Source organism: Daucus carota, chromosome 2 (assembly GCF_001625215.2).
Source record: "Daucus carota subsp. sativus chromosome 2, DH1 v3.0, whole genome shotgun sequence".
NCBI classification, from domain to species: domain Eukaryota; kingdom Viridiplantae; phylum Streptophyta; class Magnoliopsida; order Apiales; family Apiaceae; genus Daucus; species Daucus carota.
In genome coordinates, this window is record NC_030382.2 from 50,714,896 (window position 1) to 50,726,915 (window position 12,020).

General features: G+C 33.9%; 1 protein-coding gene across 2 annotated transcripts; it reads right to left on the reverse strand.

Annotated features, from left to right (window-relative positions):
- Positions 1-548: 548 nt before the first annotated feature.
- On the reverse strand, positions 549-11,605 carry LOC108208635 (coatomer subunit beta'-2). 2 transcript variants are annotated; one of them, XR_001804360.2, is made up of 26 exons: positions 11,461-11,605; positions 11,288-11,308; positions 11,123-11,184; positions 10,926-10,980; positions 10,816-10,852; positions 10,394-10,719; positions 10,181-10,312; positions 9,946-10,094; positions 9,125-9,193; positions 8,588-8,738; positions 8,423-8,488; positions 7,262-7,450; positions 6,690-6,830; positions 6,513-6,587; positions 6,219-6,395; positions 6,034-6,125; positions 5,830-5,946; positions 4,884-4,998; positions 4,650-4,721; positions 4,148-4,344; positions 3,972-4,065; positions 3,208-3,314; positions 2,800-2,929; positions 2,143-2,346; positions 1,685-1,751; positions 549-873 (listed from the first exon to the last, which is right to left on the reverse strand). XR_001804360.2 is itself a non-coding variant. In XM_017379170.2 (26 exons), the coding sequence occupies exons 1-25, from the start codon at positions 11,461-11,463 to the stop codon at positions 1,723-1,725; spliced, it is 2,736 nt and encodes a 911-aa protein (XP_017234659.1). In that variant the 5' UTR covers positions 11,464-11,605; the 3' UTR covers positions 549-873; positions 1,685-1,722. The 2 variants fall into 2 exon arrangements, 1 of the variants encoding a protein (XP_017234659.1); XM_017379170.2 differs by having other exon boundaries at positions 2,217-2,346.
- Between the last annotated feature and the right edge of the window lie 415 nt (positions 11,606-12,020).

The window sequence follows — 12,020 nt, forward strand, 5'->3', positions numbered from 1 at the left end:
TATATGTTTATCATCAATTCATAAGCACATTATTAATATAATATGTAATATTGATAGTAATTTTATTTTTTAAATTTGTAATTAATTATTAATTATTAATTATATGTTTCATATTTTTTATTTCTTCATTTGTAAGAAAAGATATTTACATTATAACTTCATATTTGTCGCAAAGATTCATGCTTATTTATTTATATAAATTTTTTGTTTAATTTCTAGTTTATCTTGGATTAGAGTACATTTAATTATAAATATTTTTTTATATTAATATATTTCAATAATAGTTATACTTTTTTCTACTATTTTAACTAATTATAAATAGTATATTTCAAATCTTGAATCTTGATACTTGTTGCGTTGATACAAGTTTCAACTTGCCAAATCCAAATCCGAGAATATGCAAGTGGTCATTGGAATCTTGATGGACCAAGTGCTCACTGCTAAATTATATTCAGGAATCTGGACTGGTTGGAATTCTTAAAAAACAACAGGCAGAGTATATTTATAACCACTGGAAAACTGGTACAAGTCATTGAAATGGATCGAGATGGTAAATGACTAAATGTCTACTGAAATCAGCAACATCAATTGCTATCAATTTACAATATTTGATTAATCTCGCACAAAATTTTCTTAAATATCATAGATATCAGTGACTCGCATTTAATCTGGCTTCTTAAATTTGACCAAAGAAATTGGCTTTAAAATATATAGTAAAAGAACTACCAGTAACTAAACTGGACATATAACTGATGCTGCACATATATATATAGTATGTATTCTGATGACAAAATTCAATCTGCTACAAATCACACCACCGCTGAAGTGACACTCGGTTCCATAATCAACTCTTGAGAACAACCTTTAAATAACCTGGAAAAGAAATAAGAGAACCTAAATACTTATGATTCTGGATAAGGCAGAGCATATCAAAGCGCAAATAAACTCCATGATGACACCAGAATTCTGGATAACCATGCATGAATTGAAAATTTGACAAAATGAATCAGCTCTCTTCCGATCTAAATATGGCTATACACTATTCTTAATTTCTTGGGGCCACAATATCAGCAAATCACAGGCATCACAACAATCTGCCCAAGCCAAAATTGTGTGTAAAACAAATTCAGATTATAACCATCTGTAAAAGAACATGTGGGCACACGTGCGGAAAGAAACCTAAGTAACTCAATTATACAGTTTACCAACAGGGATAGAAAAAAGAGTGAGCAAGAAAACTAATTGGTTTTAACTCGAAGTCGGGGATACAGTGAAATAAAGAAAAAGAGTTCAGACTGTTACAGATGATATAGAAAATATAAACTTAAACATACATAAAAATATTATACCGGGTGAACATCCTGAGGTATGCAGCCTTACTCTTATTTCTTTGTAAAGAGGCTGTTTCCGGGGGTTTAACCCTGTAACCTATGCCTAAAGGATAACAAGCAAGATCTTCAAACTGTATAAAATGAACACATTTGACTCAATATGCTCATCCCTAACAGATTATTAAACTACAACTACATTCATCATCATTATGCAAGCCATATATGCAGCTCTGGGAAGAGAACACCAATTTTTCTATGTTTGAAGACATTTTACTAGACTTGTAAAAAATACATTGCATGATGAAAAGAAGCAAATGAAAAAATCAGCCTATTTTTAAAAAAGAGAATCTCACCTCAAGAGAGAAATGAATACAACTGGAACCAAGCATCGTCACTGATCCTGGTGACGTGGTGTAAGCACTGTGAAGGGAGAAACCCGAAGTTAGACAATTCATATCAAATACAGCTTAAAAGATTCCTAAAGTCTAGCATCAGAACAAAAAAGTTGCAAAAATATATTAAATGAAAGCAATTGAAGGCTATTTTTATTGTGTCTCTGGTTTGGGAAAAGAGGGATCACAGGTGAAAGAACATTTTAGCACAAAACAAATGCCTGAAAGCTAGGTCGCTTCTAGTTTTAACTCTTCAATCGGGTACTTATGTTTAATCAAACAAAGGAACAAAGGAAGAGAGGTCAAGAAAAAGCTTGTATCTTTAGGTGATTCTTTTGAGTGACAACTTTAAGTGGATCAGACATTGGATTGTGGAATGTCATTCAGAGATGGCAGTTAAGGGAAATTCAATTAATCACCGGCAACAAAATTTGGGTTCACATTGGCCCAACCAATTTCTTTTAGGCTGGCGGGTTTCCTGCATTATTCGTACCCCACTGTTCTTCAGCTTCGTTGCCATTGACGAGTACTGCACCATCTGCAGAGTCAGCATCCAACACAACAGCCTCATCATGACCCTCTTTTAGATCTTCTTGCATCTCATTGACATTGTTTTCAGGATTCTGACCAAGTAAAATTAAAGAAAAGAAAACTCAGCATAAAATTCAAAATAATCGAACTAATCAAAAACAACAATAACACAAACTTAACCATTTGCCATTACAAGGCAAACAAACCAAATGACTATTTTTCCTTCTTTCTACTTGCCAATTTATTTCTATGCAAAAAAAGAAAATTCAGCACAAGAAAAGCTGAAAATCCAAGAAACATAAATGCTGACTATACAATACCCGTGTTTGACTCTTTATTATACCAGTGAATAGTTTATCTATACCATATATAAATATGTGATCTAACTGAGCTAGGTCTTAAGCACACTCAATACAAGCTGTAAAATTTTGAACCGCGCATACCAAATCCAGAATGTGTATTTGGCAAAAAAATTGGGAGCTGCTTTGAAGCAGTTTTAGAAAATAAATTCCCTAGGTCATACAAAGATATTTGCATAGAAATACCTCAACATCTGAGCCTCCATTTTCAAGTAGTTCCTCTTCGTCCACATGCATGTTTCTGAATGCCTCCACAAGATTGACATTTGATCTATTGATGTGGTTTATATACTCCACAGCCGGAGGATAATTATTCCTGCAAGGTAATCAGAGGAAAGTTTTTTCATAAATAAATTTTTATTCCTCCAAGAGAACTGATGTTCAGCTGTTTACAGCACTAACACTTCTCAATCATGAGCAAGTACAAATACTACCGGAAATAACCATATTACATGCAAAATATGAGAAATGGTTGCAATGGAGCTATCACTATCAGACTCAGACATGAGACACCCCATGAATACAATGAAATACAGGGAAATGTAGCAGTCATAAAAAATAAAGAAAAGGTAAAAGACATATGGTAGACTAAACCTCGTCTCTGCAACTTTTGATTCAACACCAAGTGCGACTTGCCAATCCTCAAACAAATTTGGATACTCTTCAGGATCAGCCAAAGATTCTGCAGCTTTTTTATTAACCTGAATCGTTTTTGATGAAGGATGGTCAAACATTAGAAAGTTCTACACTTCTATTGTGTGAAGAAATCCAAAACTAGACTAGATGCAATCATTTTCGATCATTTTTATTCACCAAATTGTATGATGCAAGTATGGGGATATAAAAAACAATATGTAAGTAGTTCTGATTTTGAAAAAACCTGAAAGCACATAAACAAACCAGTTCCTAAGAAAATCTACACACTAATCCTAATTACTTCAATTTGCAATTACCATGAAAGCAAATTACCCATAACAATTTATTGAGTAAACTTTACAATGCAATGGTAATATTGCGATCTGAACTTGAGAAATTCCGATTATTTAGATATGATGCCATATGCTTAGATCCATATTTTAATAAACAGTTTACATATTTAATTATTTACTCTCATGACATGTGTCTGCCTGTATCTTGATAAACAAACAATTTAAAAAATCTAATTCTAAATTGACATCATATTTCCAGATCTTCCACATATTCTAAAAATTCTGAGATATCCACATATTTACAACCACACATATAATATGTTATCTACATATAACTTTTAAACCATCTTCTCCATAATATTACTGGCACAGAGTTGGAGTTAAAAAGAAAATGATAAAATAAACAATAAGTAGTAGCACAAAAGTAACCTTGACAAGATCCTTCCTCCAAAGAGCAATTATTTCAGAAACCTTGCTAGGAAGATAAGATCTTGCCATTATAGCAGCTTCGGGTATGCGATTGCTGCCAAGAAATAACAGTTGAAATAATTTTCCCAAGCAGAGGCAAAATATGAAAAAGGAAATCTGCTTTTTTAATTACTAACCTTTCAATTAACAGCTGTAGACACTCTTCCACCTTACCCAACATGAATAAACAAAGAAATGCAACATTGTTTTTCCCAAGATCTTTGGCAAGCAAAGCAAGCTTAGATATTTCCTCAGAATCTCCTAAAGAAGAGTAGAGTAGCAATAAGCCACTCAAGTCATTTGCATGCCTTAAACAATCCTCAGCCATATCCATCTGAAATGAAAATGTAGGGTGATTAAAAGAGACGAAAAAGGCAAGCAATATAAACTATAAAGCAATTACCAACAAAAAAAAAATTACAAAGTGACGTGTAAAGCCTAATCTAATGAACCTTATTCATAAATTTATTACATCCAGATTAGAATATAAGTTTTCAAACTATTTTTCTTTTAGAATTCTCACAGCATCAAAAAAGAAACATTAGAAAATGAAGAAATGACTTTTTATTGCAGAAGCATTTGCTGATATCAACTAGATTAAGGATTAAAAAAATCAAGATTCAAATCTACTTAAAATACCATTCCAGCAGACATAGCTAATTCACCCAATTGCTTCCATTTGGATTCACTCTGTGCTACAGCGGCAATTTCCTGATAAAGTTCAAAGTATAATTTTATTAGGAATATCCAACATATGGAAATTCAAACTTGATAATAAGAAGCATAGTCCTCAAAGCTAAATAATGACTTAAAAATGTTTTTTTAAACTCTAAAAACTTAATTAAGATAAGATCACACAACCACAGCACTTACCTTAGCAATCTCAAGTTTGCCCAGCTGTATAGCTAGTTCAAATCTGTAGTCAGGATCTGTGGCAACTTCCAGGGCATCCTCTATCATTCCTCGTGATTCCAAGAAACGAGCCACACTAGAAAAGCATTCAGTTTGATCAATTACATGATTGAGCAGTATGATTATAGTCTACTACCACACAAAAAAATGGCTCGGATTGAAGTCATGTAGTATAATTCTGATGAATAAAATACCACAGTAAAGTGAGAGAAGGAATAAAGAGAACAAATGGAGCATTACACAGTAAACACAGACAAAGGGGTTGGATTATGGACTATCTATTATACAACAGGATCCACTTGAAGGGATCTCGGCCAACTCAAAGAAACAGTGTGCCATTGGCAGAGTTAACTTTTTGTAAAATGAAGCTATTGGAACAGTAATGGGTACTATATTGATTTAATTATTATTAACTGGTCTGCTGCTAGATGCCAGTAATTTCTAATCCTGGTGTTAAATGAGTAAAATTGGGGTCTGCAGACATTTATAATATATCCAAAGCCGAGGCACATTCCTGGAAAAAGGAAGAAAGAAATTTTTCGATGCCTAAGAAGTCACCAGTACTCTGTGACACAACCACCGACTCCGGTATTATAAATCTGATTGATGCCGACTCAGTATATTATAACAAATATTCTATGACACAACCACTGACTCCGCTATTATAAATCTGATTGATGCTGACTCAGTATTTTATAACAAATTTGCTTGCACTGCTCATACATTTTAAAAATAGAACTTCATATGAGATATAACTAAGGGTTAATTTTTTAAATATTGTCAAGAATTAGAAATATGTCAATTGCAAAGCAGTTTCACTGAGTGCAAAAATACATCATATTATTTTGGAACGAGTGTAAATAATAGTTAATCCACTTCCAAATTTGTTAAGTTAAGGTGAACATACCTATTAAGTTGCTCTTTTGGTATCGAAGGTAGAACCTGATTAGCTTGTTCCAGTTCACCACGCATCACTAGTGTCTTGTACTCAATCAAGCTAAGGAGCAACGTATATCCAATTACACTGCAACAGAAAGGTGTACAAAAAAGCTAAATACAAAATATTATAGCAGTTGGTGATTACAACAATGCTGCCAAATTTTGCTCTCACTTGAACTCTTTATCGATAAGATACACTCTACTTTGATTTGCAAGATATCCAAGCAGATACATAGGCCGGTCCAAATGATACATTGTCGTTACCTGAAAATAAATGTGAAAACTCAAAGTTCTCGACTTACATTTAATATAAGTATGACAACAAAGTCAGCGAAACATGTTTAAATTGTACAATACCTCTCCGCCGACACAGTAATTTAGCCTCCAAGAGGAGTTGTTATAAATGAAACAATCCCCAACCCAAACTCCTGTCCTGACTCGTTCATTTATCTCGTATAGGAGCTCAAAGGCATCTTCTACACCTTCTTCGTCCGCTGATCTTCCACTATCCAGATGAGCCGAAACTACATCTCTCTGCAACAAGACAGAAGTAAGAAGAATGCTACACTTTTCAGGATAAAAGGTAAGTGTATATAATAGAAAATGCCCCACGCCTTTACAAACATTAAATGAGGAATTGAGGATCCTCACATTAAACTTCAGCATGTAGAATGATGTATCACTGGCAATAGCCACCAGGTCGCCACTATCAGCCCAGTAAAGATTCTGAATAAAGACATTATTCAACAATAGAATTCAGGGAGAGTACAGACAGTTCCTCTATTAAGCAGAAGTTTTAACATATGACAGAAGGCACTGAATGATTACTTTGACCGTGACATCAATTCTTCGAATCAACCTGCACTCGGACCAATCATAAAAACAGATAAAATCGTTTGAACACATTGCCAATAAGGTTCCACCATATATGCGCTCAGCAGAAAATGTTGGCCGGATACTTTTCTTTTCCTGTGCAGGTAAACAACATAATTACTTTTCCATGATTATGTTTTACATTAATCTATAATCATGTGAGGCAGGGAGTCTTCTAATCAATTATGACACCAATGCAAATGGTCAACTGTTTAAGACTGTTTGATGAGGAATTGTAGAAGAATATTAAGCAACCCGATATGAGAAGAAAAATGTTGTACACACGAGAGCTACACATTTGGATAATGTTAGGAAGTAAATCTTTCTGCTGGATGTAATTGGTAATAAAATCTCCTCAAACATGCCAGAAAACAAGATTTACTGCATTTCTGCGTTCTATTTAACATTTCCCTCTCTTGGAACAGAATACGAATAGATATTAGATTGAATAATGGTATCAGACTATAGCCTATGCGCAACTGAGTACTGATAGAGAGATCCTAATAAAAGTAGATGAAGTTGCACACCTGGAAATTTTTGCTAAATATTTTGATTCTCGAAGTACTTTCCCTAACAGCATATTCTCCATCAGTTGACCAAACAATCTCCAGTGCTGAACCAAATGATCTATTTCTCCATGCCAGTGCTGTATATATGATGTATTCACCATCTCCACATGCAACAACAAACCGCCCATTGGGATTATGCTTCAAGCTCTGGGAGAAAAGATATAGTGTAAAACAATTATGCAAAGCTGTGAATAAAAGGTCTATATCAAGTAATATATTCATTCAAAACTTGTGACATGTCAGCATATTGCATATAAGTGAAAACATTCATTTCATATTTTTTTTAAATAGAAGAAATTAGATAATGAACGACTACTACCAGCCAAAGAAAGAGAATCTGTGATCCAAAAACAAATTACTGTTTTAAAGGCAGAATATGTACAAACTTCCTCTAAATTATTGTATTAACACAATAAGAATACAATCTTACTAATAAAGAATACTGCGTTAATACTACTTCGGGGAGCCTTATATTTAGAGGCGGTTCTCATATTCCAGCATAGTTGTCAAGGCTTCACCGAGGTGACAAAAGACGGATAGGCGTCCAGCCCAACTTGGCTTTTACGGAATAGGCGACAGTAAGGCCGCCTACTTTTGGTTCGACCAAGCCTCATATATTTTGCGTTAGGTCTAGCCATATTTGGATTATAAAGAATATATGTTGTGTTTAAACATTATGGCCATCTGGGCAAGCATCGCTAGGCGGTACACTGGTGCCCAGAATTGCCTTTACGCCTTGACAGGTATGTTCAGTATCTTCCCCATGCTCAGCATAATAACATCCGCACGAGGTGCAAATATGAAGAAACTTGTGCATTTGGTCTTATTCATTTTTGTATAAAGTTAAGAAATTGTCTATAATGTTCTGCTAAATAAGTCATCGCAAAGCAAATGTAACCAAACTCAAACACACCTAATGAGAGAATATAAAAAAGAACTTTAGAGTCAGTTGTATGGAAGTATCATAAATCTCATGATTAATACAAGTTTTGTTACACAACAGATATACTAAAATGGGGATTCTGCAAGTTTGCATAAATTAAACGTAATACAATTTCCTTTGCTACAATCAAAATCAACCAACATATCAAAAACCAAATAATCAAAGCAGCAACTCACTTGTGGATATAGATCACAGGTGCCCAACTCCTTGACTGCCAGAGGCAATCTTTCTCCATCAGAAACCTGTAATTAGAAGTGTGGAAACTCAAAATTTAGTAGGTTGCCTAATATAACATAGAAAGATATCCATCTCAAAAAGAGAAGACAAGGAGTGAGGCAGACCTCATACTCTGATCCCACGCTTCTAATGTTAACAGTTTGGATCTCGTTATGTTTTGCCCAAATAACTTTTCCGCTGCTATCCATACTAGCTACAGGTTCCTCTCGTCCAATTTTCACCATAATGGTCCCTTCATCATAACCAATTACAACCCTGTCGAGGATAGAGTTATACACAGATATTGTGTTGTTTATAAAGACAATAAAAAATTGGCATACAAAGAACTAAACATAATTCTCTTGCAGTTTTACTTCAACACTCGATCAAGCAAAGCAAACCACGGAGATCAACTGAACTCCAAAATTCAATCACTCGTCTCAAAAATTGACTTCTGTAATGCTCTTTAAGGAAATGCGGGCACTAGAATAGTAGAATTTGACCATACTTAAAAATAAGTAATAAAGATTAAAAAGAAAAAATGATTTGTGGTAAGAAATTAAATATTATAGGATTATAGAGTTTTTATAACATTTTAATGAGATCTGAATATCTGAAAACAATATTAATATGTACAATCATGACATATGAAACCTGATTACCTTCGTGAGCTTTTCATGTATCCAACGGCCCAAACTCTTTCAAGACCATAATTTAGGGTGTTCTCGAGCCTGCATGAGAATGACATTGTGTGATAAAGTTTAGACAAGAGAAGATATAAACCACAACGCTCTAATTTACTAATTACGAAACATCAGGACTAATAAAACAAAATTCTCTTACTGCAAACTAAAACATGAAAGAAACGTTGTGTTATATGAGTTTTTTTTATCTTTATAAATATTTTTCTCAAACCAAATATTTTGACAGAAATGCATACACTCTGCATAAGTTCTAGTATTTCAATATCTTATTGACTAGAATCATAAATTAAATGTGCAATTAGAATTACAATTGCCATACATAATAAATTTCTCCAGATAAACAATGCTATGCTGAATACTAAATAAAATTTACAATTATTTAATCTTGCGTGTTCGTTGGTGACTAAAAAGAAATATGTATAAGGCCAATACAGAAATATACACTAATATATAACAGCTATGCAGCATGAGCTTACCTGTCATCCTAAAGCTATACAATAAGAGTGATAGTAATCTACAGTAAAAATGACAAAAGAGCTGTACAAGGACTGTTCTTTCAGTCTATTATTAATAAAAACAGGGAAGGAATCAAGCTGAGACAAAGTAACTCACTTAACTGATGTTGAAACACTACATAGACCAGTAACACGATGTTTATAGCACTATAGCTAAGAAATTATAGTGAGTTTACACTGTTTTGATCCATCTGACTATTTATCACACAAGAAAAGAAATGGCAATTCCTAGGTGTTTTAGTTTTTAAAAATAAAAAGAATTACCTATAAGTGGTTGAGTGCCATATACGGACAGTACCATCCTCTGAACCTGTAATTATTATGGGAAGTTCAGGATGAAAACAAACAGCAGAAACATTGTGTGTATGGCCTTCTAGCGTCTGAACACAACTCTTGGTTTGGTAATCCCACACCTGTTTCATATAATTTGACCAGAAAATTACTATAGTTTAAAATCAGTAGAAATTAATGCAAAATTAGAAAGGAGAATGTGGGAAACCTTAGCAGTGTGATCATCAGAACCCGTGATGAGATAAGGCTTATCTCCACCAGTGAAATAATCTACACAATTGACACCTTTTAGATGGGCATCCAGTGTGAAATTTGGATCAGGAGATCCAAGATTCCAAATCTGCAGGAGTAAAAGTTACAATCACTTGAAAGCAAATTCAAAAATTAACTAGGTACCAATTACAGAGAGTGAGGTCCATACTTTTATGGTACGATCAAGGGAAGCACTTGCAAAAGTATTGGTGTCTTTCGGATTAAATGTAACTTGCATGACGTAATGTGAATGACCCTCAAAAATTTGAGTGCACACCCATCCCTTGTCCCAGTCCCAGAGCTTTATAAGCATGTCATCAGCTGAAGAGAGCACATAAGGAAGTGTTGGATGGACAGCAACACACCTAATATAGTCAGTATGCGCCTCAAACACTTTGACCTTGTCCATCGTATTGTAATTGTATACACGAATATACATATCATCTGCACCAGCAACAACCCACTGCTTGCGTGGTATAAACTTGGCCGATCTAACTGCAAAGACAATTAGTGGCATTCAATGTTACCAGTTTGATCAATAAGATATCCAGGCTGAAGAAACACACAAATTAATCGCATACATATAAGTACCTGGTAACTCTGTCACCTCGAATGATTTTGACATAGTCTGCAGCAATGAAAGACGAATAAGCAATAAACAAATACGAATATAATATCAGTCATAACAAGCCCATACATACCTGAGACTGGTAATTCCATATGCAAACAGTGCCAGAGTACAAACTCGCGAGAATCCTATAACAAAACCATAACAAAAATCATAGCTAACAAAGACTGGATTATAAACATCAACATTACACATTATTCCAGGTAACAAAGCAGTTGCACGATTAAAACCGCATCAAACTTAACGAAACACAGAAATCGGAATAATTACCATGGCTCAGTTGGATGTAGATCGACAGATTTAACTCTTTCAGACCTCTGAGCAAGTTTTCTCTGATCCAGTAATACTACTTATCAGTAATTTGTTCGAAACAACTAGAAGCATAGAACAAACATATATCTAATCTACACAAAATAATTCGTTCACAAATAGTACCTTGATTTCAAGTCTGAGAGGCTGATCCAAAGCAATGCCATAATTTAAATCGAAAATAGAAAACAATTACAAGTCAGATCTCAGAATAACAGACCGTTAATCATCAGATTCAAATTCGATACAATAGTAACAATAAAATTGAGCAGATCTAAGAAAGATAGGAATGCGCTCACCATTGTAACGAATTAGAATGTAGATCCGAGTGAGATAGGAAATGATCTCCCGTTGCAATTGCACACCGGGTGTTTGATACAACGGGACTCTGTGTAATGAGGAGATCGCTGCTTCTTAAGTTATATATCTCACCTGGAGTATTTGTGCAGTGTTTGTTATGTATTTCTAATTTTTATTTTGGGCTTTGCGTTAGATGGCTGGATTTATTTTCACCGTTTCTATTCGTTTCTTATTTTATTTTACGAATAGCAGCCGTTGTTACGGCGTACTGTGTCATTGAAATAATATAATTAAGTGTAAATGAGAAAAATATAATATTTTATTTTAAATCACACAGTTTTAAAAAATTTTAAGTGAATAATTAGAAATAACATATTATTTTATTTTTTAGGATGAGAATTTCATTAAACCTCCAGAACATTCGACAATATTGTCTCGAACAAATATGATGGAGGATGCGGAAAACAATAAAACAATTAGATTCACGACGAATCCTAACCAGATTACAAATAACATGATATTATAAGTCCTAATATAACCGGTTATATATACTTCTAAT

What these genes read in the sequence shown, in the direction of transcription:
- LOC108208635 (XM_017379170.2), bottom strand. An exon ending in TATTTAGCAAAAATTTCCAG is followed by an intron (nt 6,831 to 7,261) that starts GTGTGCAACTTC and finishes TTACCTGCACAG; the next exon opens with GAAAAGAAAAGTATCCGGCC. An exon ending in CGAAGCTGAAGAACAGTGGG is followed by an intron (nt 1,752 to 2,216) that starts GTACGAATAATG and finishes CTCCCTTCACAG; the next exon opens with TGCTTACACCACGTCACCAG.